The following is a 27,583-nucleotide window of genomic DNA, read 5'->3' on the forward strand; positions in this document are numbered from 1 at the left end:
GGGAACAAAGCTTTGAAATGTGGGACACAGTCTACAGATCCACACCTGAGGTCCAGGGCAAAGGGACATGTTCTAGGTACAAACCCAAGGGCAAGGCCCCATGTCCAAGGGGATTTGTGCTCCCAGACACTGCAGCTAAATTCTCTCACTGGTGAGAGCTGAAATCCACCCAGCATCTTTTCAAAGCCTACAGAGAGCTGGTTCTGACTAGGGACATTCCTAGTTTGTGTCCCTGGTAAGGGCAGCTCCTCCTTTCAGAGATGCTGCTGGCTCTGCAGCAGGATGTTCTGCACAGCTGTGGAATGTTCAGGGTGCGTGACAGGGCAGGGCAAGCCCTGTCCTCTAAGGGAGGAAGGGAAATCCTCAGAACAGCCCCTCCAACAGTAACAATCCACAGTGGAGTTTAAGGTAGGGTCCAGCATGGATGCTCCACGTCTAACCCTCATGAGGGGAGGGAAGGGCTCAGTAACTGCATCCTGCAGCTCAGCTCTAACTTTTCCTCCTCCTCCTCCCCCCTCACTGCAGGCAGAACTTGCTTCTTGCCAAGCAGAGCAGGAACTGCTACCACTGTCTGCATCCTGCTGTCAACAGAAGCCTGCACAGCAGAGAAATGGCAGTGAGAAATGTCACTCATCTCTGTGCAGGTTATGTTTCCCTCTGAGTTAGATTCTGTCATCACTGTATCATCCTTCACTGGGGTCAGCACTGGGTATTTGTCCCTTGTGATCCCCCTCCACTCGTGATACAAGAGCTCTTTGGGTCTCATTATAGTGTGAAAGCTGGGAAAACTTGGAGGGTGCTGGGAACATCAATACTGGGTGCCCTGCTCCTGGCAGCCACCATGGAATCTGCAATATTGGCAATAATTTCTTCCATTTCAGCCCAGGCTGCTTTGCTATGGAGCTGGGCTGAGGAGGGTCCTGAAACGTGGGCTCAGGTCCACAGAACTTGCATTTCCAATTGCATCAGCAGGACAGAGCTGAGTAAGGGCAAGGAATTCATGCTGACTGCAGGAGGAACTGACAGGTAGCCAGGTTTCATGCCTACAACCAGGATATTTGATCTACCCCTCCCAACAAAAAGCAGTGAGGAGACATGAGGATATTTAATCTGTGGGACCAGGAGAAAGGTGAAGGACAGCAACGTGAGATGGATCCTGGCAGGACCAAGGACTCTCTCCTCCTGACACTCATATCCCAGGGTAAGCAAATTGCTGTTCCATCTGCTAATGGATCCAAGCAGCAGCTGCTGCTTCACATAAAGCACCAGCACACATCCTTGGAAATCAGTCAAGGTTGTATACTTGCATCCTTAGGGCAGGAGGACTCTTGGAGGGGAGATTCTCTCAAGGAATTTCCCAAGTGAACTGCAAGAGTGATAGGACAGGCTCCAGGGCCCTGTGTGCTCTGTCCAGAGTGGCTGGAAGTGAGAGAAGAGTTTGCACATTCACATACAGTTTTATACAGCAGAGTAAAGTGGAATTCAAAGCCCTCAGCAGGATATAACACGTGAGTTTGGGACAGAAAAGCCCAGAATGTTGCTGTATTATCCCAGTGCACCCTCACTGTTATTCGTGCAGCACCTCACCCCTCACCTCACCTTCCCTCGGCACAGCCTTCTCTTGTTTCCTCCTTCCCACCCCTCTCCTGGTGATTCTGCCCCTCCTCCCTTCCCCAAACCATAACAGCAGATGTGGCACTGGGATCACAGTGCCCACTAGAGCTGCATCCCATCCCATCCCATCCCATCCCATCCCATCCCATCCCATCCCATCCCATCCCATCCCATCCCATCCCATCCCATCCCATCCCATCCCATCCCATCCCATCCCATCCCATCCCATCCCATCCCATCCCATCCCATCCCATCCCATCCCATCCCATCCCATCCCATCCCATCCCTCCTCTCCCCAGCCTCTCCTCGCCTCCTGCTCTGGGCAGGGGAGCTGGGGCTCTGTGGGAAGGGAATTTGTGGGAATTACAGCTGCTCCTCCTGCTGGCCATGCCCCCCTGCCCCGGGCACCCGTGGGTTTTGCAGGGACACAGCCCCGGGCACAGCTCTGGCAGCCCAGGCAGAAGCAAGGTGGGACACACAGGGGCTGAGAAATTAAAATAAACTTTCCCAAAAGACCCCCTTGAGAACGGATTTTAAACTCAGTAAGTTCACTGTGGAAGGTTTTGCCATTCGCTGGACACAAGATTTCATACACATATGAAGAATTAATGTAAATATCTTAGAAACCAGCATTTGCTGTGAGCCTGTAAATAATATCCCTCTGCATGTCCATGCCTCCAACGCTTCAGCTTTGGGCTGCTGTATGAGAATGTGTAATTTAGGAATGGGCTGGACAGGAAAACCAAGCTGATGACATCCACTGGCCTGGGTGAGGGGAATAACCACATTAATTATTAGAGGGGATCTCCTTCTCACGGCTCAGTGAAACCCCCATGGCCAAAGGAAGCAGGGAGCAGTTCTCCGTGTCTCCACAGCTTGTCGCTCTCTCACTCCACAATTGTTGCCAGATATTCCCAGCTCCAGGACACAGGAATTGATCCTGTTTGCTCAGGCTGCTCCAGGCAGAAGCTGCTCTGTCCCAAACATTTTGTCACAGTGAGAATTCCTTCCCCTCCACCCTCTGCATTTACACAAACACAACCTGAGCACAGAAAAGAGAGGGACTTTAAATCAGCATAAGTTTAGAATCCAAACTGTTTAAAGTTAAAGTTTATTTGTATTCTTTGTAGGAATATCAATAAAAGTCCTCAAATGTATCTATATCTGTACATATTACAAGAACCTTCAAAAATTATTCACAGAACAAAAATAAATCTTCTTTAGAACAAACCCAGGCAATGAAATGCAGAAATGGATCTCATAGACCAAACAGTCCAGTGCTACAAGCATAAAAATACGGCTTGAAAAACAAGTTTATTCCTTTTTAAAGATGTACTTTGTTGAAATAAAAAATAAATTATTTAGAGCTATCACTGTAGAACAGTTCTGTGTAGTAACACTCTTATTAAGGCCCTTGAGACAGAAAATCTATTTTTGCAGGTAGGATTCCTGGCAGGCATGATCTGTAAGGACATGCTCACTCTCCTGGGAGTTAACTTACTGTGGAGAAGGAAACACTTTAAAACATCACCCTAAATTTAACTCTTTTTCCTCTGGCAGACTCAGCTGGATACCTGTGGCTGACCATGCCCACCACTGATGGAAACGCACATCATGGTTCAACTCGGACAGGAATCGTTCTCAGGAACAACACAGACATTTTTGCAGAACACAACAGAATTCATCCACACAAGTTAAGTATTGCTGACACATTTGATGGACATGGCTATAAAATTCATGGACTTCCAAGTTAAAAGCTGGTGGGTTTATGCAAGCATCAAAATATGAAATGAACATATCATGGGGGAAAAACTCACAGCCAAACCAAAGCAATTACATGAACACAAAATAAACCCCATTTCTTTGATGATTTATTAGATGGATAAATAATTTATTAGTGGATACACCTCATATTCTCTAACTAGACAATACACATGTCCCTTTCCATGCTCCTGTAGATTCCCTGACTGAGTTGTGCCACTGGAAAGGAATGTGACAAAATGTGTAGCTGTATGGATCTGTGCTTTTGTAAAAAGCTGCCTATTTCTGATACACCAGGAAAGTAACATTTGGTAATTCCTAGATGTGAAATCTATTTTCCATAAAAAAAAGGCCTGAATTCCTAGAGTTGCAAAGAACAGGGATTTACAGGATGCTGTCCCTAGGCCTTGCTCCCTCTGTCCTCTCAAAGCCTGTCCCTTGTCACCCTGCTCACCTCGCACATTGCAGACACCGCACACAACCTGCCAAGAGGCCACACACAGGAGGCTGCTCCATCCCCCTGCCCTACTGTGCTGGCAAGCTTTTCTTGAGCACTCAAGAAGCCCAGGGAATGGGTTTTGAGGTTTGGAGAGAACCCTCCTGGAAAGGTATCAACATGGCCAGCACAGACTGGAACCAGGATGGGGTGACTTTCCTGTTCAGTCTGAGGAACACAAGTGTTCTTAAACCAGGCTATCCAATTTTTCCTGCACTACTTCATCTGTTCCCCAGTGAGAGCAGCAGCTCCTTGCACAGCATTAGACACAGCCCATCAGCCCTTGCTCAGAGTGTGAACCCAAAGCCAGCATCTGTCACGCTCCCCATCACACTCACACATGGCACCATTTACTCCCTCACTGCTGCAGAAGCCACTGGCAACGAGTCCAAACCCAAACGTGATCAGGCACAGGCAGGGCTCCTGCTCCTGAACAGACACGTGGTTTAGTGCCACTTGGATTTTAGCAGTCTGGACAAAATAGAAACTGGCATTTTCACATAGTGTCAGCTTCAGGCGGCTGAAAGTTTTTCTGGAAGGCTGCTTGGCAACAAACTAGGAGAGACAGCTGCCTGCAGGACTCAGGAGCAGTGTTTTGTGCTGCAGCAGATCAATTCCAGTCCTGCAGCACTGTCTCTGGAACTTTCATCCCTCTGGGGTACACAAGGCAGCAACTTCTCAGTGGTGGGAGCTGAAGGAGCACACCTGGCACCTTAGGGGAGGAGCTGGAAGAGCAGAGAAAAACACCAGCCTAAGCAAGGAGCTGTGAGACCACAGAGAGGGGTCAGGCTCTGAGACAGCCACTGCTTTTTGCTACAAACATTCTACAAGCTCACACAGGAGAAGATACAGCGTTGGAATGATGCACTACCAAAGACCTCACCAATACTGGGGCAGGGATTATTTCCCCTCTAAAAATCCAGGCTGAAGTGTTGCCCCTATTGCAGAAAGCAAAGTGGACACCTCAGAGCCCTCAACATCAAACCATGCAGCTCGGCCAGCGAGCTCAGACACTACCAGAGCACTGGGGAGCTCTGGGGAAAGGTGTTTCCTGAAATAATGCTGGAATAACTCTCCTAGAACAGCGCCTTGGTCTGTCAGTGCAGCCCCACGGGCACTCGCTCACACCTCAGTCACAGCACAACATCACCCGTGGGGTGCCACAAGGCAGCAGCTCACGTGCCCACCCTGAAAAGGATGGGAACATGCTGCCCCACGCTACAGCTGTGCAATTACAGTACATGGCTACAAGGAGATGCAGATCCCACAGAAACAGCCCACAAAAAGGGTTTGTGTAAAAGAGGCCCTCACATGACAGCTCAACACAAACAGGAGAAGTTGCTACGGCTGTGATGCCTGAAGGGAGAAAGGAGGAACTCAAAGGCACAGTCTGAGGAATAAAATATCAGAGGTCAGAAAGGATCTAGAGCTGGAAGACAGTTTAGAAAGTATGGAAAAGTAACCACTGCTGAGCCAATGCAGAGCACAACTCCAGGTGTGGCAGCACTGAATCCTGGCTGAGGAGCCAGGGCAGCTGAGCATTAATCCCAACCCTCAGGTCACTGCAGACTGCTGTGCTCTAGAAGGCCCGGGTGGGATTGATGCATACACATCCCACAGCACAGGGGACTCTGCACTGATGCACAGAACACACATGGGTGGTGATGGTAGCTCGGCATTGTGACACCGGAGCACACACACTGCTCTGCCACCTCCTGCATCAGCCACAGAGCTGGGGCTCATTCCTTCCCAAAAACCAGGCAAACCTGGATCAGACACCAGGTTTGGGTCTCGATATTGCCAATAATTCATGTGCAGGGAACTGGCTTAGACACTCCTGTGCTTTTCATGAGACAATCCCACACTGAGGCACCTCTCAAGGTTTTGTCTCAAACTGAAGTAAACTTTTTCAATTTCCACAGCATGTATGAATGGTTAATCACACTTGCTGTTGTATGTTTCTGTAATTAGCAATTTCAATCAATGCTGCAATAATTTCATTTGCTGTGAGAGTTTGAAGGCCAGAAATGCACAGCAAAAGCTGGAAGTAAAAATTCACCCTTGATGCAAGAATCTTGGATTTAAAAAAAAGCGAACCCTCTCTCAGATTAAATATTGTGGCACTTGATGAAATCATGAGAATTGACAATACCAAGCCATTTACTGTTCATCTGTTACAGGTTGTGAATGTCACTATCTCCCAGGAGAAGGTCACTTTGGAGTGGTATCCCATTCACACATAGTCTGGAATCATACTTCTATGAAACACAACTGAAAGGAATTGAAGATGAAAGCTTAGTCAAAACTCCTGAAAAAACTGCTGTGAACAGAACTCAAAAAATCCCATCCCTTTAAAGTATCCAGAGAAAGGAAAATTTCAGCAGAAATGGAAGATCTTTCAACAAAGGTGCAGAAAGCACCTTTCATTGGAACTACACTGGCTAAGAAAGTGGCTGAAACAGTGAAAAGAAGCAAGCATTAAAACACAGAAATCCTCTAGAAAAAGGGACTTTTGCATATGGAATTTCCTGTGCTGGGCATGCACATTTGGTTAGCCCTTTCCCGAGAGGATTAACCTGTCTGTTCCTGATGGAGTGCAGAGAGGGAATTCAGGGTGCTGCTGCAGGGGGCATATGGTGGGGATTGGCTAGAAATTGTTAAAAATTATTTACAGGTCTGTAAATCCTCCAAACAGAAAATATAAAACTGCATTAGAACTGGGGTAAAAAAGAAAGAATCCTACCACAAAATCCTGCAAATTCCCTCTGTCTGACAGGAAGCCTGACTGTGCAAATTCCAGGAATCCAGCTTGCTGCTCCCACTTTGTACCTTCTTCAGAAAGACTGTTTTATGACAGAGTCCTATTGGAAGTAGGTATGGGACACAGCAAAGAGCCAGTTCTCTTGCTAAAACGTTTGCTATCAAGTTTGCATTCAGCTAAAGACCAGCTGGGGAAGAGGGGAATAAACCCAGCTGCTGAGTTTTCCTATGGAATTAATTTCACTCTATTCACGTTGTTTTATCAGCCAGTTGTCTCGGGTCACCCGCTGCTCACTTCTCTCACCCACAACACACACGCACACACACTCCCCTCTTCCTCCTCCCAGGACTGCAGTGCTTTCAACAAGAGAAAAACAACAACAACAACGATAACAGCAACAACAACAACATAATAATAATAATAAAAAAAATAGCAATAATTAAAAAATCTACAGTATTCACTTCCTTTTGGTATATTACATTGGCATTTTCTGTACACAACCCAAGAGCTCCCTCTATTTACACAGTGATCCACAAGGACTTATTCTAGGCAGCCTGGGTCTCCTGGCCCTGAGTGGGGAATTAAAGCCCACCCTTCAGAGTTGCTTTTTCAATTTTATTGAATGTACAATACTATCTTAAAACAATTTAAAATACAACTTTAAAATACAATTCTAAAACAATTTTAGAACAATCTTCAAACAATACAATCTTCAAACAATACAATTTTCCTTTTACAGAAGACCTATGTGCAACAATCAGTGACGGTGAGGGGTCTTGGCTCTGCTCCGTCTTGCTCCTCCACGGAGGTGGTTGGCAGCACCTGCAGAATTAGAAACTGCTGTTCTTAAATTCACCATTCTCCGTGATGGAAAGCTTGGGAGGGTTGCCATTGCGGACGTGCATGGTGTAGCGCTCCTTTACCTGCGTCAGGGCGCTCATCAGGCGCGTGTTGGCCGAGTCCAGGAACACGATCCGCTTCTCCTGCAAAGACAGCCCGGACGTCAGAGCTGCTGCACAGCCCAGGCACGAGCAGGGCAGCTGGGCCAGCACTCCTGGCCACATGGGCTGTCTGCCTCTTTCTGGTTTTGGGTGCCACGGCCTCCTCTGCGCCCCTCCGCCACTTTTTGTGCGGCGAATCCGAGTTGCAGTGGGATCCACCCAGCCAGGCGGGGCTTGCCACAGGGGAGTAGGAGGATGTTGGTGTTAATAACAATGGTAGCCAATTTCGATGTTATATTTTAGAAGTACATTAGAAAAACAGAAACAGGCAGCAGAAAATAAAAGTGGTGGGAGGGGGTTTCATCTGGCAGAGAAAAGTGCAAGTGGTATCTGCCGACCATTGTCTCTGTGTTTTGGATGAAGTGTGCTCAGAGTAAACTCATGGGATGCTTGAAATAAATAATTAATTAAAAAAAAAGAAAAGCAGATAATGACAGCCTGCGGTGACGGTGCAAGAGCAACACAGAGAAGCAGCAGCCAAAGCTAACGCTGAGGGTTACTGGAGGTGAGGGGGAGAGGGCACTGTGGGTGGAGGGGAGATGCCATCGACAGAACACAAAGAACAAACACGGAACACGCTGCTCCTAGACCCATTCCAGCTCGGGGGGCTCCTGGGCTCCACAAATCCATGTGCCTGGCTGATTGTCCTCTCACACAGCGTGCCAGCCTCCACTCAGAGCAGACAGCTCAGGGCTGTGTGCTGCTTAACTTAACCCATCACCAGACCTGGCCTGCGAACAGTGGGATATCTGCAGTGGGATACAGCACTGGAGGGGCAAGCCAAGGAGTTGTTGGCATGATCAGAGATGACAATTTCCATCTTATCCAAAAGAATAATAATAATGCAGCTGCAGAAAGCAGTGCTAGAGACAGTAGGAAGGTAACTTGGCTTTTGTTCTTTAAGAAGGGAAAATGTCTAATTTGCTCAATCAAAACAAGTTGCACATGGGAACTCTTCCCAGTCCAGCCCATTGAGAAACAAAATGGAGGGAAAAATGATGCACAGAAGGCATAAACTTTAAAGAACAGTTCAGACACACTGCTCAGGAGATTCACATGCTACCACACGTGAGTCCATACCTTGGGATTCGGGTCCCAGCACATAAGTGCTTGCTACAGCACTAATCAGCAATGTCTGCTTTTCCCAGCGGGCTCCCCCACAGGGGTGAGTGCTTGGGTGCAAAAACAAAGCAGAATTTAAGTCCTGCTTCTGTTACAGTCCTGAAGATGCCAAGCTCTGTGTAAAACCAACAGAGAAGGAGGAGAAGACACGAGGCACAAGGCCTGCCTTAGCTCTCACCCCAATCCAGCTGAGGAGAGCAGGGAGAGCACAGAGCTGAGGAGTTACAGGCCTTTTCCTCCCATGCTGAAATGAACCTTGCAGAACACAACTGCCTGAGCAGGAATGTGCTCCTTAGGCAGGCAAAACTCCTACTCCTCTGACTGTATTTCACCTGGAACATACAATTTAAAATGAAAATTTTCCTTCTGAAACTTTTCCTGAAAAACTTCTAAAAAATCTTTCCAAAGAGTTGAGAATGAAAGGCTGGATGTTTTCACACTGCTGAGCACTCACTGAGCCATCTACAAACAGCTAGAAATCCACACTTGGAAAATAATCTTAAAAGCACGAGCTTGGTGAGTAGAGGCATCTTCTCACTGAAAGGAAAGTTGGATCTACCAGGCACATCTCTAACACGCTCAGGGCACAGGGAGCAGGAGGAGCTGGAATGGGTAGGAGGTCAGTGTGCTGGGCCAGGACTGGGTACTGCTCAGCTAGAGAACTGATTTGGTTTACTTGCCTGTTGGAATTATCTCATCCCCATTAATGACCTGTAATTTAACACAGTGGAGATGTCACTTGCAATAGCAACTAGGCCAGTTCTCTTTGCAGCTGCACCATTCCGAGGAGAGAGCCTGGCCAGACCTATCCCTGCTCAGGCTCCAGAGCCAGGAGAACAGCTCGAGTCTCTGTGCATTGGGGCAGCGCTGGGAGCTGCACTGCACCCCTCAAACCATCCTGGGCTGGTGTCCCTAAGCACAGGATCCCAGGTCACTGCTGCTGCTGGCAGCCTTTAACTCTTCAGCCAGGTGCAACAAGCTGTGCTCCAGTCCCACACAAATCTCACACAAAAAAAGCTTTTCTAGCCACTGAAGGAATCAGACCAAATAAAATCTTCCAAGCATGACTTCAAGGGATTGCTACAGAACCCAGCAGATGCCTGGGCTCCCCTGGTGAGTCTGTTCTGAATCTTTCACCAGTTCCTCCTCTGCTCAGGTACTTGAGGAAGGATAGTGACAACTGCACTTCCCCCATTCACTGCCTAACAGTGAAGCAGCTGAGGTCTGCCAGTGACCTTGCTTGACCAAGAAAAAGAGAAATCATTAATGCTGCTGTTTTGCTCCTGTTTTTTCACCAGTTTCCACCACAAGTGATAAATTCTGCATCACTTGATGAAGTGTGATAAAGGACTACATCCTTCCAGCCATGATGGTTTGAAGGTCTCACAAGTCAGCATGGTCCCCTCTGCCAGCTGGTGACATGGGGATCACAGTGGTCCATGCTTCACCTTGCTAGCCCATAACCAACCAAGGCTGAGAGCTTCCTGGCACACACAGGTAACAGGCAAGTTTCTTACTCAGTCACAATCTCTTCTCTCCAAAAATCACTTTGCATGTTTGCACAGTTCTCTTCCACCTTCTTGAGGAAGATGAAAAATGCATACACCCATTTCAGAATCCAGGCTGCTGTCTGGATGAGCTGCCATTCCATGTCTGTAACAGCAAGATGCCCTAACTATGCCTATCTCCAAAAAACACAGCTCTTTGCTGCTTTTATTTTCCCTACAGTTCCACGTGAGTTCAGATATTTCTAATACCCCAATGCCATGTTTAACCATGTTCAGCTGAGACTCTCACCACCACTCTTTGTGTAGGGAATAACTAGGTTATTCCTGAAAAAACTATTAAAGAAAGTTCCCAGTTGGAACTACTGAAAAGTCCAGAAGCAGGAAAGAGACCCTCCAAGTGCAAATACCACAAACGTAAGACTGCAGGCAGATACAAACCAGTCCCAGGTTCTGTTGTGGGATCAGCACAGACACAGAGGAAAAGCTGGAATGACCCCACAGGATACACCGACATGCACGTCCCTCTGGGTTCCCTCCCCACAGCTGCCCAGGGCCACCAAGGTGGGAGCTGCAGGTTGGTGGGAAATGGGCATTTCCCCAGGGCTGCCAGGGATGGCCAGTGGGGTGAAATGCCACATATGACATTCCCAGGACAATGCTCCATTGCAGCATTCTCTTTCCTGGACTCCACTGTCCAAAGCCATGCTATTGCTGGCACAGCTGAGATGCATGCACATGGCAGCTGAACTATGCTGGGGTGAGACACAGCTTTCCCAGAGGTCCCAGGCCCACACTTGGTACAACATCTACACAATGCACTGCTATTCCTTTACTCCCTCGGGATCTCACAAAGTAGCAAAGGTTTTGGAGATGTGATCAGTCCTGGGATTTGTTGCCAGGCTGCCTCAAAGCCCAGGTCAGACAGTATTAATTAAAGCCCCAGTTGTCTCCCAGAGGCAAAGAGTGACATGTGTGACCCTGCGGGCTGATACGGCTTGGAAGATAGAGAACAGAGCTGGGGCAGGAGAGAGGGGCCAATAACAGGTTTTACACACAGGTTCTGGGAGATGCTCTTTACCTACCTGTGCATCAATAATTTTCTGCTTTGCATCAATGACTGCTTGCATCTCAGCGTGATCCTTTTTCAGCTCCTCTTCAACGGCCATGAGTCTGATGAGAAAAGAGAGGGACAAATTAGGACAGTTTAATACTATTCCCAAGTGTTTCAGGTACTTTGGCATGTTGGTTCAATTTCTCTGCTTCTCCTGGCTCTCCCAAGAGAAGAATTCTGCTGCTCTCAGGAAAGCTTATCTCTCTATCTGACACTCCCAGTTGCCCAACCTTGTTATTTTCAAAATGGACATTGCCAAAAATGCTACTGCTCTGAAAAACTAATCTCATGTACAAATTCCAAATATCAACAAAAATAAAGACCTATAGTAAGTATAACACAGACCTAATTTAAAAATTCCTAAATGTTTTCTTTTACTGTCCTGACAATCTCAGGCAAGTTTCCACACCTGCCTCACCATTCCTTCAGGTATAAGGATGGAAGGAATGGCACAGGGGAGCCGCTCGTCCCACCCAGTCCCGATCTTCCCAAAGCCTCACCTGCTGATGATACTTTTCATCTGGCTGTCCTTCTCCTCCTGCTGCCTGCGCAGCCTGTCCTCACTGTCCTCCAGACGGGACTTGTAGTCTGTGAGCAGCTTCTGCATCTGCTGCTCCTGCACCAGGAGCCGCCGCTCGTACTCCTCCAGCCGGCGGCTGGACACCCGCAGCCGCTCCTTCAGCTTGGCGATCTCCTGCTCGTACTGGGGGGGCCAGGGTGGCAGCAGGAAATCAGGAGCAAAGGAGGAAAGAGAAGAGATCAGATCATTATAATGCTCTGCTGCTCTTTAGGGGAGCGCTGGTTGTTGTTTTTCTTAAATGAAAAATAAGGTGATTGAAGTAAGTGAGAAGCAAACATAGGGGCGACCATAGAGAAGGAGCACGTGGGCTCCCACTGGGCATCAAGCTGCTCACACGCTTGGGGTATCACTCTGCAGCACAAGTCAAGCAGTCAGAGGGCTCTGCCATGGCTCCTCAGCCCTGACTGGTCACATCCTGCCTTACTCCAGACTCCAGCAGTTCTCAGGCAGATGCTGCTAACAGTGCTCAACTGCAGAAATAGCCTGGGCTGCCCAAACTTAGAAACCCAGAGCTGTGTGGGACTCTTCAGGACCTAATGAATCAGGGCAGGTCAGAGCAAACCAGCCGCTGCAAACCAGAGCCTTTCAGGTTACTTGGCTGAGCTTTTGTTCTTGTCTCTGTAGGCAATCATTTCTGCAACAGCACCACAAATCTCAATATATTCCTTTGTTTTGGGTTCATTCACCTTTCCTAACAATCCTGTGTTTCTGCTTCTTAAATGTTCTCCTCCTCACTCCCTGCCTTCTCAAAATACCAAACCTCTTACACAACAACTCCATCCCCACAGCAACAAATTACTATAACTGTGTTTGGAAAAATGGGATCTACTCCTGAAAAAACATGCACTTTCAAAAACAGATCATGCAGATTTCTGTGCAGTACCTGGGTGACAGGCATTTGCCTCAGGAGAAGCCCAAGACAAAATCTGACTGCTGCTACTGATGAAAGCTGAGCTGCAGCCCTGCATGGCCCCTGTGCATGTCCTAAGCTATGCTCAGTCAGGAAAACGATCCTGATTTACTTTATTTACGGAGTGAGTGATCACTATAACCAACATAACCTGTGTGAGAATGTCTGATGCTGTGACAGCAGGGCCTGAAATCCCTCTGAACTGGCTGTGGCGTGCACAGCACTCAGTGGTACTCCCCGAGCCGGCTGCACGCAGAATCACATCTACCTTCTCAGCGTGCTTGGCTTCATCCAGGCTCTGAGCCGTGTCCCTCTTGGTGTCCTCGTACTGCCCGTTGTTGAACACCCACGCAGCCGTCCTCTCCACTGGGGACAGCGTGGCTGAATCCACCGGCGACTGCACCTGGGGCAGACACACCTGTGAGCATCCTCCAGAGAAACTGCACACAAACCAGCTCTGGAACCCAGTTCAGCTGGGGGAGAAAGATATCCGTGGATCTGGCAGCCTCAAAGGTCCCCAAAACATCTCCTGCAGGGATACTCCATGCTGCCTTGACTTTGAACCTGTAGCACCCACCTGAATCCCTCTAAAACCAAAGCACTTTAGAAATTTTTCTTCCTCTCCAAGTGGGCTTCTCTCTGAAAAAGTTCTTGTTTCCCAATCCTATTCACATCCACCTATTTCCTTTGCCCCACTGTCAGCAAGGCTTTCTCTTGCACAGAGAAAACACAGTGACAAAACTCTGCTCACAGCATGCTCAGGTAAGACACTCCTGGAGTGCTGAAGAGCTGAACTTGGGAGCAGCTTCCTCAGCCAGGCTGGGACAGACTACAGTGGAGAATGGGACTGCACAGCCTGGATCCAGGACAGCATGGCAGGACTTGAATGTGGCAGGGAGCTGTGACATGATCATGGCAGTGCCTGTCAGGTTTGGATGGTCCATTGCAGCATAGCTACCCTGCCAGGGCCAGTTGTGCTGACTGGAAGAATGCCCAACCTCTTTGGAGGCTCTCTCTCTCTCTCTCCTCTTCAAGGAATCCAAAAAGGGAGCCAAGAAAAGACTCAAGAAACTCTCTGCCTCACTGGGGAAAGCATGGCTTGCTATAAATTCCAAGCAATTTTCACTGACAAAGGCAAGTTTATAAGCGCAGGAATTAGCATAATTACTCCTGAAAGAGCAACATTGTCTCATGTTTTTGAGAAATGCAAAAGATCAATTTCTCTCCAACTGCAGCTTCTTTTTGTGCCCAGGCATCTCTTCAGCTCCCTGAAGTGTGCACCCAAGTGCACTGTGCTCCCTGGCTGGAGCTTCTGAAGTCCCAGTTTCTGCCAGGAGCTCTCCGTGGGGGAGAAACAACTTCTTTAGGAGTCAGGGATCACGTCACCCTCCTGCTGTGTTTCTCCTGCTCAGGAAGACAGGGCTGGCAGGTGTTGGATGTGCTCCCACAGCTCAGCTGTCCTGAGCAGTCATGGACACTCCAGCATGGGAAGAAGCCTCAGCAGAAATATAAAGGCTAATAAAAAGCATAAGAATTAGGCAAAATCCTTGGATTTAGGCAAAGGCATTTTCCCTAGAAGGAAGTCTTCACACCAGGAAAGTGAACAGCCCCTTAGGTGCAGTGAGGCAGCCTGGCAAAGCTTCTTAATTCAGATTTTTTTGACGGCTTTTGCTGTCAGGCAGCCAAAGCAAAGGAGACCACGGACCGTTCATGGCTGTGAATCGCTGGAGAAATCAGGAGCAGCAACGGATGAACACTGTCACCACCCACTGGAGCTACAGGGGACTCAGAGAAAGGTGACTATAAAGTACATCCCCAGCCCTGCACCAGACTGCTGAGCAGCAGCAAACCTGGCCAAACAACATTCCTAGTGTAGGACAGAATATTTCCAGCAGCCAAATTCTGAAAGCCAAATTCAAAGACCACGCGGATGGCAGGCCACACATGCTAATGAGTTACAAGTTACTCTCTAAAAAAGGGCAAAAAAAGAATTCAGTCTGCTAGGATCATGATTAATTCCCCTCTTTGCCTCTCTTCCAGAGGAACACACTGACATTTCTGTTCCCACCTACCTCCTAAATGGAAATGGAAGGCAAAAAGTGACCTCTCCTAGCAAACAAAGAGCCCAGCTCTATATTCAGAAACAAATGGGACTTGTAGAGAACAGAGTCTAATAATTACAACGCCCACAAAACATGCTTAGAAAGAACATGCCCAAATTCTCTTTTCTCTTTCTCTTTTTTAAACAAGAACAGAATTCCACAAGATTTGCAATTAAAAGGACGCAATGGAATCTGCCTTGAAAAAAATGTTGGCCACTCAATTTGGCACCATTCAAGACATTGTTCATGGGTCTGGGGAAGGAGAGAACAAACTGATTTCTCTGAATAAAGCAGGAGCAAGTACTCTAATGAATCCAGTGGAAACAACTAGTATAGAAAGTACAGTGGGAAAATAAATGGATGCACATCCCTTTCACATTTATCCTTATTATTGGCCTAAAATGTGCTACCAGAACCACACGAGGCCTGGTTGTATTCCATAAACACCCTTCACCTAGCCATGCTCCATTGTAAAACACACTGCAGGAAGACACAAACACAAACACACACACTTCAAATAATGAACAATTACTTCTTTGAGTATTACTAACTTGGTATACTGAGCTTTGGTTTGTGATTCAGTGTTTTTGGTCTTGTACTTCAATGAAGTTGAGATATCAACTACTTCAAGAGTAGTTTTGAAGCCCTGATTACTCCTGGGTTCCCAAGCATCACCCAGGTTTTCCTGTAACATTCAGGAGTTTCCTGAGAAAGCTCCAATGTCAGGGAACACCAAGAAAACAGAGCAGAGCAGAGGTTGTTCTGCCAGCTTCACCTCACAGCCCAAAGCCTTCCCCCTGCAAAAGCTCTGACCTGCAGATCATGTTTTCTGCCTTCACTGTAGCATTGAAATACTCGCTTCCTCTTTAAAATTAAACTAATTTAGGAAAATATTTTCATACACAGCAAATCACAACAGGATTTTAATTTTTTTTTTTTTAAAGATAAAGGAATGTTGGCCTTTTGACAGGAAAATCTTAATTTAGAGTTGCTTATGAACAACTGATAACGTGCATTAGGAGTTGGTAGATATAAGCACTCCTTTCCAGAAAAAACTTGCATTATTCATAGTTTGGGATGATTAATGAAAAAGCAGCACTTTTTTGAGGATCAGCAAGAGACTGCTTCATTGTGGTGAAATATGGATTTCTCCACACTTTAGACAACTGTGCTTATTTGTTATTTTGGCAGCAGCTATTCTGTGATGTTTTATCTTTGTTCACTTCCCTGTTTTGAGGTAGCTCTGCTTTTAAATTCGCACCACAGGGCAAACGCAGTCTCACGTGGCAATCTGAACCATCATTTGGAACAAAGCTGCTCCTGGCTTTTTTCCTTCGTATTCAGGGAAATTTTCCAGTTCGGTTTCTTTCAGCAGGTTTGCTGCTACCTTAGTAAATGGAAAACAGTTCTTTTTTTTTCTTTTAATTTAGTACAAAAGCATCCCAGTGTCACAGGTAAGGTGGCTTGCCAAGCTTGTGAGGGTGACAAGCTCGACTGCTCCTTACACTCACTACGGCCACTGGCATAATTGCTGCCACACTCGATTCAGCTCGACTCCAAGGTCAAGAAAGCTTTGGAGGCCAAGCAGCACTAGGCTGAGCACCAAAGCAGAGGCCTGGATTTCCTTACCTGCTGTGTTTGCTGCCGCTGAATGGCCCGCACCTTGGGGACGGGGCTCTCCCTGGAGGATGAGGACTGGTGGCGGGAGCGGTTGCCGTTCTGGACGGGCTCGGTGCCTGCGGCCCCCGAGGCCCCGGACACGCTGCCCGTGCTGCGCAGGGAGGGGCTGTGCGCCATGGTGTGCAGCGTTTTGGCTCTGGTGCCCAGCACGGCTTGCTCCATCCTGCGGATCTGCGCCTGGCTGCTGCTGTTCTGGCGGGGCAGCACCAGCGGCATGTGCCGGTCCGGGCGCCGCGCCGACTCCTCGCTCTGCGAGCTGCGCTTGGCCGAGTCCTCCAGGCTGCTGTTGCTGCGCCCGCTGGGCTTGAAGTCCTCGCTGTTGCTGCGGCTCCGGGAGCTGGCAGAGCTCAGGTTCTCGGGGCTGGAGTCCTCAGAGGCCTTGGCCGTGGCGGGACTCGGGTTGTTGAGCTGGTAAACCGGGTTCTGGAATGACAGAGGCCGGAGGCTGCCCTGCTGGTTCCATGCCGGGTGCAGCGGCCTCCGGACCTGGGGAGCGCTCTGGGGGGTGCTCTGGGTGTCCCACAGCTGTTTGATGTTGGCCACCTGGGTGACGGAGAGCTGGCTGCCCGCCAGGCGCAAAGGCACGTCGTGCATCATGGAAGCAGTGTCGCTGTGAGCAGTGTGAGAGTCCTGCAGGTCCATGAGAGAGATGCTACGTCCGTTGGGCAAGACACTTACCTTCTCATCCTTATCTGAGCAGGTCATGCTCTGGGTGGATGCCTGCTGAACCAGCAGTAAGGTCTTGCCCCTAAAATGTCCATCTACATTCTCCTGAGTTGGAGACTTCATCTTGTTTATGTCACTGTGGAGAGGAAAGGAATCTGGTAAATTTTTTTTAAAGCAGCCAAGACCCTAGGAGATCTGTCCCAGAGAAGTCTTTCTACCTCACTTTACCTCCCCCCACTGAAAGCTTCAAGGAGCCAGACTTCCTTTTATGAGCTCTTTGTATGCAAGTCAGAACACACTCTTCCTTAATTACCACTTATCTTGGAGAATTGTGTTTGATTCAAAAAGTCCTTAATCTTCATTTTTTTTCACAGGTGAAATCTAAACCATTCTCACTATATCCTCCCCCCTTAGTCACTTCTGTCTCTAGCAAGACTTCAGATGCCATTTAACCCTTTGCCATTATGTAACAAGAGATGGGACAAAATTAAATCGCCTCAAATTGTGCCAGGGATGGTTTAAATTGGGTACCAGGAAAAAATTCTTCACCCAAAGGATTGTCAGCACTGGCCCAGGCTGCCCAGGCAGTTGTGGAGTCACCATCCTTAGAAAGTGTTTAGATGTAGCACATGAGGACATGGTTTAGTGGTGTTCTTGGCAGTGCTGGGCTAATGGTTGGACTTGATACTCTTAGATGGCTTTTCCAACCTTAATAATTCTATGAATGTGTATTATGGAGGTCTTAAAATTCATCAGGAGTTGTGTGAAGGGTACTTCAGAGCTGGATGTGAGCTCAGGGGGCAGAGAATTGCACATAATAAAACTGGCCCTTGTACCTGACAGCACAGGTACTGCTCTGGGCCTGCAGCAGCCAAGCCCTTTGGCAGCTCTGCCATGTCACAGCTCCAGATTAACAGCAGTTACAGTGTGAGAAAAGCTGCATGAAACACAAGAGGGACCATTTCTGCTGTTCCACAGGTAATAAGTTTTACCTACAGCTCAGTTTTTCCATTAGCAGCCTGATGGCCAGAAGGAAACACGATGGCTGACCATGCACTCAGGCTGGCAGTAAATCACAGAACTACCTTTTTTATCAGCTCAGGTCATTGACTCTAGAGATGTAGTTGAGTCCTGAGTAAGTCCAAAGCTCCAGGCAGCCAGTGCCACCTTGTGCACCTCTTACTGGGATGGTGTATTCCCTGGGAGAGAGGCCTGAGCTCCCCATTCCACAGCAGGGCAGGGCAGCCAGGTGGATGAAGCCCTCAGCCCTTGGAAGCACAGAATGGTTTGGGCTGGAAGGAGAGCTCGAAGATCATCTCGTTCCAACTCTTTGCAGCTTTAACAACCCCACAGCTGCCCTCGAGCCCTGGCTGGGACGTACCCATCAGTGGGGTCCTCAGTTATCTTCTGAAGTCCTGAGGAGAGACTTCCAGCAACATTTGGGCTGGAGCTGTGCTCCGTCAAACGCTTCAGCTGCTGCTGAGTGGGTGTAGGGTTGGTCATGGACTTTGTGATATCCGCAAGAATACGAGGAAGAGGTCCCAGTTTTGCCACGGTTGCCTGTAGGAAGGAATTTTCACCCTAATTGGATACAAGCACCACGACATCCGCCAGGTTTGTTTGGATTTTTTTGGTAACGATGCACAGAGGCGGAGGGATGGAGTGGAAGGAAGGAGGGTGGGTGGTTGTGTGCGGGTGTGCCAGGATCGCAATGCAGTGTTATGGAGCAGCGCAACGACGGCGACGACATGGATGGAGGAGACGAAACGGGGTGCAGCAGACATTGAGGAAAGAAAAGGAAATAGAAAAGAAATTAGGATTGACCCCCAAAAATAAAAATCATGCTTAATAAAACAAAACTACTGCCATTCCAATGCAAAACTATCATGCAAAGCACACTGAGTCTCAGGTGGGTGAGGTCAAAGTGAAAACTACGGCATCTGCTCATTGAAGGGCATTCAAAGATTCAGCTGGTGGGGGGAACTTTCCAGGCAAAGGGTGTCACATGGTAAAGGAAATGCATGCCAACAGATGAGGGGGATCATGAGAGGATTGCAGGGGTTGAGGGTGATGGGGAAAGGGAAGGTTTTAATTTCATAAGCCTTTAATTTTTGGTATGCTGCATGGATGCCATCTCCTTTCTTACTGTTATCAACCATTAATTAAGCCATTCTTCCCTACCCAAACATGAAAATTAACTGCATGAGAACATCAGTGATCCTCATCCCACTATCACCCCATCAGCATGGGATGAAATGTGTGGCTCCAATTACAGGTTAGCTCAGTGCTGGCCAGGCTGAGGGTAAGAGCAGCTGGCCTTCAGCAAGGAAGGCTGCTCCTCCAGGCCCTGGCTTCCCACCCCTTTGGGCCACTGCTGAGAGATTAGCTACAGGGCATCTCCAGGCTCCTGGGTCTGCAGGAAGAAGGTGAAGGAGCTGCAGATCTATTAAAAAATTAAAATTCTGCCACAAAACCAACGTTCTTCTCAAAGATACCCTTGTTTTCCCCATAAGCAGGTATTCAGCCAGTTTGGCTCCAGAGAAAGGTCTCTCTAGAGACACTTTCATACAGCACTGTGGCTATTAAAATTTCCAAGGTGGCTCCTCTCATTTCCCAGTCATTTCCTACAGTAGAGCCATAATGCATGTAACTTTACCCCTTAATTCTCTTTTTAGGAAACCATTGTATCAGCTCCCAAGGGCCTGCTAGGATAGATGTGTTCATCTAACCTACAGAAAGGACCATGCAGATCCATACATTTGGAATGTACATTGTGTATATGTATGAGGTAAACTGAAAAACAAGATCAAAATTTATTATCAAACTAAGATTAGTATACAGACTGTCTTTTTGAGTCAAGGGCATTTCAATTTACCATGATGCAACAAGCTCAGACTTTTCCCTTTTAAATAATATACAGTGAAAAGATAGACACACAGCCAATAACTATTTTGGCAATCCCTAATGCAATAAAAATTGAGTGCACTGCTATTCACCTTACTTCTCCAGTTTCAAAAGAAAGAAGAATATACATGAAACATGGACAAAATAATGCACCTCTAAAAATTGAAGTATGGAACAGTTCCAAGCACTTGGGGAAAAAGACTCACAGTTCAGCTTTTCTGGGCCTTATTACTATCTCTGCTACTAAGATTTTAATGATTTTGGCTCCTGCAAACCCACATAGCTAAGGAAGAACAAAGCTCTACCTTTCCTCCTTCTATAGCTAAATGGAAGCAGTGTTCACTGTTGGTGGTGTCCACTGGGATCAGGAGAACCAAACCTGGACACTGCACATGAGCTCGGCACAGGGCACAGCAGAGTGCTGCTTGCTTTGCTACAGGATTGCCCTCGGAGCAGATCCAGCTTTTTACACGGCATTCCTTGTATGCCAAAATCAAAGATTACGGAAATCAGAACATCTCAGCAGGCTTTGGATGGGGTTGTTGATGAGAACAGTTCTGCAGGGCCAACTCATTCCTCCATCAGAACCAGGGGAGGGCCTGGTGTGAAGCAAAGCGCCTCCCTTAGCACCACAAGGGCACAGCAACATGGCCTTTTCCTGTCCAAATGCCTCACTTAGGAGAAAGGACGGCTGCCCAGGAAATTTCAGGTCCCCTTTCAAGCAATGCCTTCAGCACCTGACCTTCCTACAGGCTCTGTGGAGTGTCTGCACTGCTAATTAAGCCCAATCACCACACATACCCTGCTACAGGCCCTGATCTGAAATCACAGAAGGAGCAGTTGTGAAATAGCACTATCAAACATTCCCCTCCAAAACTCCTGGTTTCCCTTGATATTCCCTAGTGTTTACTGTTGCTATGGTACCATCCCTGGACGCGCCCTCCAGGGCCTCCAAACAGCTTTACCTTATCAAGTTGGGACACAACCTCCCACAGGAGGGAATGCAGCACGGAGAGCTCTTTGCCCAGGTCGATGTAGCCGTCATATCCAGGCATGTTCGAGATGGTATCTGGGTTAGAGAGCTCCCTCAGAAAACGCTGCATTCCTCCCCACTCATGTTCTAAAAATTCATTCATGAAGGCCATGTACTCTTCCTTAATACCAAATCTGCAGGAAAGGGAAGTGGGGGGAAATCCAGTCAATAACCTCCAACAATATACAGAGTACAAGTGCTTACAGACCATTACTTAAACACCACTTTAGACCTGCCTTTCTGAAGATTTGAAGTATTAAGAAAAAAAAAACAACAAAAAAAGGCCACCAAAATCAGTAGATTTTAAAGTCTTGGAGTTAAAAAACCACACAGACAATTTAAGAGATTCAGTGCTTTGTTGTACTTACTTAAATATTACTACCTCACTGTTTATATTACAAATCACATCTCTCCCCACTCCCTCCCACAGATATTCTTTCTCTCCTCTCATGTAGAAGTGCTATGCCCTTTCTATCATTCAGCTGCAAATTCTGGAGGGATAGAGCATGAAAATCATGATCCTTGGTAGGGACGGGCTTCTTTCCCTTTGAAACAGCACATACAATAACATGCTAGTGCATGACTCTTCTTGCTTTTATGCTGTGTCCTCCACACAGAATTCAATACAGCTCCAATCTGTGTGTAAGAAGGAGAATCTGAGGTGTCTCGAGTGTTCACATCTAAGTGAGAAGATTCCTTCTTTCCTAAAGCTGGCTTCAGTTTGCCAGAGATCCAGCTGCCTGTGAGCACAACTAGGAATCGGGCACACCGCAGGTTTCAGTTTCCCTGGCACCACCTACTTGGCAAAGTTGGCGAGGTTCTGGATGACTTTAGCAATGAGGGTGAGCGTGCGAGAGGTCTGGTCATCAGGATACTCCTGGGTGAGGTTGAACAGGCTGGGGGACATGATGGCAGGGCACAGGAAGCGCAGGAAGAGAGAGGCACTGATCAGCCGTTCACTGATGTCCTGCTTGCCCCTGTTCAGGCACTGCTGCTTCCAAGATGCAAACACCTCCTTCAGCTCACGAGGGAACACACTGAAAAGCAAAAAAAAAAAAAAAAAGAAGAAAAATAAAATCCCAGTGGCAACAAGATGCAAAAAGTTGAACTGGTGATCAGTCACCCAAAATACTTAACTGTAAGAAAACGTCAGCTCTTTTTTTACCTCCCCTGCTTTTTCTTTTTCTCTCTAGGCTAGGTAATGTCATTAGGCCTCTATTCATAGATCCCCATTTAATCTGGTGGCACTTAAGCAGTCTTTAAAGCACCCCTTGCTCATATGTGTTAAGTGCAGCCTTTTCCAGACACGCTGATTTGCACACTAAGAACTACTTATCCATTGCTACCCTGGAGCAAACAAGGTGTTAGAATACTGAAAACAAACTGAGCCAAACTGAGCTCATCTCCATATCTGACAGTTTTACCTTGCTTGTTAAGCTCTCAGTACTGTGCCTTTGCTGCATGCCAAAGCAGAAAGGCCCACTTCTTCCACTGCTACTCAGAAACAGAGATTAATAGAAATCTCTCTGCCAGTGCTTCCTCTCTGTGATTTCCTGTTCAATTCCACACATCTGAAGGGTCTTAAAGTCTTCTGTACACATCAAAACTTGCAGCTTTTTATGCTAAGTCCAAGCTAAGCTATTATCTTCTCACTTTATTCTCTCCTTATGCAGTCACACTCAGTATGTGTTCCCTCTGGATTTGGACAGAAGCCCCCAGGGTGTGGTTTGTGGGCTGGGACCCCTCGGTCTGGGCACAGATTCCACCTGCAGTCGGGAGTCACATGCAGGAAGGCAGTGAGGAAAGGGGACAAAGGCAGCCTGGGAAGATGGATGGGGCTGTGCTCCTTCCCTGTCCCACTGCTGCTCCCTCCCCCTCAGAGGAGAATGGGCACCTCCGAGTAAACAGGGGACAAAGGGAGGGAAGAAGATGCCTTACCAGTAAGAATTGATAATCTTGCAGAAGACCAGCTCACAACACATTTTCAGGTTGCACTGATGATCTGCTAATTCACTCTGTGAGCACCTGCTGGGATCTACTTCACAGTTTTCATCTGACTCATACACAGCCTTGATAAACTCCCCTGAAAAAAGGGAAGAGGATGAGGAACCACGGTAGTTACAGGAAAAGCCTACTTGACACACCTTTAAATCCTGCTTATGATTTCCCTGGCAGCTACTGTCGTGCTCTGGGTGTCTGCAGTTCAGCCTCCAGCCCAGGTGTTGGCTCCTCCCAGCCCTTTCCCAGCAGAGCACAGCCACGGCTCTGATGCTTCAGCCTCCCATGCCCTTGCTGTCCCCAAGCACAGGTGCAAAAACAGAATGGCTCTGCTTAGCAACCCTGCAGGCACTTCCCTTATGGCCCACAGAGGAGGATTTGACTTGGTATTCAAACTGTGTTATCAACTGTGAAATTATCCACAGTCTTAGGAATGAAGCTGTGTGCTATTTGTCTTCCTAATTTCCCCAGGAAATGTGCTGGCAATGACATGTATTTATTTTATTTCTAAATCTGTCTTTTTTTTAAATTTTAAAAAGTGTCACCTTGCTCTTGAATAAGAGTAATACCCAAGCACTAGCTAGATGCTGCTAATTTTCTCAACCTCTTAAGGTGTTTCTCAACACCTTACAGCATTTTTATGGCCTGCATCTTTCAAGCTCCTTGGCATTTCTGTCACTCTTTCGGTATCACAACAGAAACTGCTCACATACAAACCACATGAAGTTGGCTTTGTCTGACAGACTGGAATAAACTACTCAGTGGTTTCCCTCCTCTATATGCAGGCATTCCAAGTGATTTTTAAACTGTTGATGTCCACTAGGAAAAACCCTTTATACATTGGTTTAATGATTTAATGTCTTTCAAGTTCATCTCCTCAGATGATCTCACTTGTACTGAGCTAACACAAGGCTTATTTGTGCAAAAGGTGTTTGTTTTTAGCCTTTGCTTTCCTAAACACCCTTTAACACCTCGCAGCCCCTTCCCAAACCTCATCTTGGTGTTGTTGCAAACCAAGCAGGCACCACATTTTCTTTTTTTTTTTTTTTTTATGGTGATGGGGTCCAGAACATTTCTGCTGAGGGCATCTAAATCTCTTGCAAAACTGCTGGCATCACTTTCGTTGAGCCAATTCTGTTTTAACTCTTGTTTACTGGATAATGTTTTTTATCCTTAAACACATTTGAATCTTACTCTTTGGGGCCCACAAGATATAATCAGATACAAGATTCTTCCCTTACAGATATGTTACATTGCTAACACTAACCATAGTGTTGTTAATCCTTTCAAACAGGGCAACTGAGTAAAATGACATTTAAAACCTGACAAAGAATTAGATTGAGATATTGTCATGAGCAAAGTTGCTCTGAGCTCTAGACAAGCTGGACGGCCTTAGGGGCATTTTTCATCTCTACTGCCTATGATTTACCATCTTATCACTCAGCACTAAATGATGTATTAGAAGTCATTAATGTTAAAATATTTCGTGCAATTACTGCACATTAAGGAGCTTGCAGTTAGCTGTAATGGACTGGTCCCACAGCTGATGTTCAGCCTGCTGGGAAGCACAGCACAAAGTACCAGGCTGCTCGTTTCTTCGTACCAGGTGAGAGCCTACAACTGTGACTTACACTCAGTGGTTCCACCCAGGGGAGTAGGACTACCAGAACAGGCTCATTACACTTCAGAAATGGCCAAACTGGATATAATCCCAGAGCTGACTACACTGACCCTTGGAGCACTAATTTAGCCAGCTATCTCCTTGATGCCTTGCCAGCATCTGGGATTGCTGAGGACAAGTGACACTGCTGGGAAAGCAAGCTGCTTGGCTTTTTTTTTCCTTTTTGTGAAAGGATGTGGTGTGGGACTTGGCTTTGGCCTGATCTTGTTTCTCTTGCATCAATTTCCAAAGCTTTCTTCATCCCAGAAACAACAGGGGGTGGGTGGCTCATTGTGCAACTGTGGGTAAGGAAGATTGTGGGGATTTGCTAAAACCCGACTGTGGTGTGCCTGCGGAAGACAGTGAGCCTGGGTTTGGTCCCCTTTACTGCTATCTTAGTGTGGCCAGGAATTCCCCAGCCACTGGCTTATGACTAGAGCAGAACCTTTTGCTGGAGGGGGAACAGTAACAAAATTATCAGAGTCCACCCTGACATGTAACAGTGGGTATGAAGACCCCAAGGAGAGAATGGAGTAGGAGATCACAGGATGGCCAGGCAGTTTTAATGAGAGTGAATAATGAGCACTCAGGATAAACACTGGCAAGAGGCTTCCCAGACAGGATGCACCTTGATCTCCTGTCCTGGGATGCTTGGGCAGCCTTGCAGTCTCACTCCCTGGCCTTGTCTATGTGTCAAAACCATTTTTCAAGCCTGTTTGTGTATCACATCAAACAACCACCATTGCTCACAAAAAATTGCAGTTTTATACCTCTTTATCAGGCTAGAGACACAAAAGAAAGTTACCCAGAAAAACAGAACGTGGTAATACAAACTTGAAGAGGGACTCAGCTACATCAAATCGAGCTTTCCTAGCCTTGGGTGCTACTCCTGCAGGCAGAAAGAGCACCCTTCTCCCCATAGAGGAAGGGCATTGAGAGCAGGACAGTGTGCTATCTGTGTATGAGACAATTTGAGTGCTGAGGAAGTTCCTTCCCATCCCATATTCCCAGGGGCAGCCCTTGCCGTGCAAACAGGAGGCAGACAGGGAGTTTCTTACCCAGTGCATCCTGGAGGTACTTCTGTCCTACCAGCTTGAGGTACTCCTCAATAGCTTTGGTAGCAAGTGTGTTCTCCCTGAAGATCAAGACATCATGTTCTGCACAACGATCTACCTCAGCCATCACCAAATCTGTCAAGAAGTCCTGAGGAAAAAAGGTCAAATGGCAAAGGTGATTTTAACCAGCTCAGTCCTGCCAGGCTAAACTGCAGAAGCCAAGAACGAAGGATATCTCAGGATAATAAATAATTTCCCAGCCTGAGACAAGGGGTGCAGCTGCTACGTGAGGAAAAAGCTATGGGTCCTCTTGGGTTTATTATACTTATAGAATGCTAGAGATCACAAATTATAAAGGGTAAAGCAAAAATCTCTAAAAAAAACCTTTACAGCTCAGCTTGTGTTTCAGTTTAGCTCCAGAACAGAATCTCTCAGTAGTTTGTTTATCAAAGGCTTTGTCTGCTGAAAGAAACTGTGCTATTAAATTTATCCTTATCTTTATAAAAATATTCCACACAAACATGGATTTAAAAATCCAAATTGGAAGTGATGCAGCTTGATGATAGTTATTTATTACAGCTTAATGATATTTAAATAAGAAGAATGGCATAATAAATTAAATTCACAAACCAAAAGTGCTTTAGGATTTGGGAAAAAAGAAGTTAACATAAAACTTGCTGGTTATCTACATGGCTTAACTTGAACCTTATTCAATTGTCCAGGCAGGAACTGTCAGCAAGCCTTGATACAGAGAATAATTTCTTGATATGGGCTTAATTCTACAGTAATACTTATTTCCTTACTTATTTTATTAAAGTGTTAACTTTATGTCAGTCAATGACATTTAGTACTCTTGGTTTTCAATCCATTATTTGCTTTCTTTTCAACAAAATCTGAGAGAATTCTTTTCACCTGGCACAAACTAGGAACATCCAGCTGTATCCGCATCAGCAGAAGTACAGCTGGAAATACCCTCTTAGGAGCTTTATGGCAGCCTGAGGCACCTGGTGCCTCCTGTAAATAGAGGTTCAAAACTTCACACACCGGGAATGCAGTTAAAACACTGATTTATCAACTTGTTGCAGCTGGCACTACAGCAATCCAGAGCCTGTTTACCAGCAGGGTTTCAACATAATCTGAGCTACCAACTTCTCTCATTGTGTAACTTAAGGAATGTGTTCCTGTCACACACAGTCACAGAGCACCAGCCCTCCTGAGATGTTTTCAAGGGGCATGCAATTATGCCAGCAAAAAAGGACCTTTTCTGGAATAGTAAGAAGAGGCTGTCCCTTGGTGTTATTTACAGCCATTCCTCCACATCTCTATCCTTCTGACTCGTGCTTTGCTTGCTCTAGCTGGTTTCACTGGCAGAAGCTGCCTCCAGCATGGCACTACTCACACAGCACCTGGCAGGCAGCAGCCAGATAGATCAATGTGTGCTAATGCTTCCCAGAACTTCCCACGACCTGCAGGATACTCTCCCACAATCCATTTGAAGAAGTCAGTGTACACCCAGAAGTCCTAACAGCATCCTTGGGGCAGATGGGATCACCATTAACTTGGTATAGATCCCCCAAATGGCTGTTCAAATGCTGACCAAATCGATCCTGCAATTGATCAG

The 27,583-nt window shown here is 46.9% G+C and overlaps 1 protein-coding gene across 20 annotated transcripts in view; it reads right to left on the reverse strand.

The window, feature by feature from the left end:
- Positions 1-2,709: 2,709 nt before the first annotated feature.
- The window catches only part of RASAL2 (RAS protein activator like 2), a 162,764-nt gene continuing 137,890 nt past the window's right edge, over positions 2,710-27,583 (reverse strand). For 4 of the 20 annotated variants that reach the window (XM_056497376.1, XM_056497380.1, XM_056497367.1 and 1 more), the window contains 11 exons: positions 25,966-26,110; positions 23,188-23,332; positions 22,050-22,286; positions 21,182-21,383; positions 18,694-18,872; positions 16,596-17,448; positions 13,133-13,267; positions 11,875-12,077; positions 11,346-11,433; positions 7,556-7,615; positions 2,710-7,454 (listed from right to left, as the gene is read on the reverse strand). In XM_056497376.1, coding sequence (XP_056353351.1) covers positions 7,377-7,454; positions 7,556-7,615; positions 11,346-11,433; positions 11,875-12,077; positions 13,133-13,267; positions 16,596-17,448; positions 18,694-18,872; positions 21,182-21,383; positions 22,050-22,286; positions 23,188-23,332; positions 25,966-26,110 — 2,325 coding nt within the window. In that variant the 3' untranslated portion in view covers positions 2,710-7,376. The other 16 variants (XM_056497374.1, XM_056497378.1, XM_056497365.1 and 13 more) reach the window with 7 other exon arrangements.

The sequence above is a fragment of the Oenanthe melanoleuca genome, chromosome 8 (assembly GCF_029582105.1).
Source record: "Oenanthe melanoleuca isolate GR-GAL-2019-014 chromosome 8, OMel1.0, whole genome shotgun sequence".
Classification (NCBI taxonomy): domain Eukaryota; kingdom Metazoa; phylum Chordata; class Aves; order Passeriformes; family Muscicapidae; genus Oenanthe; species Oenanthe melanoleuca.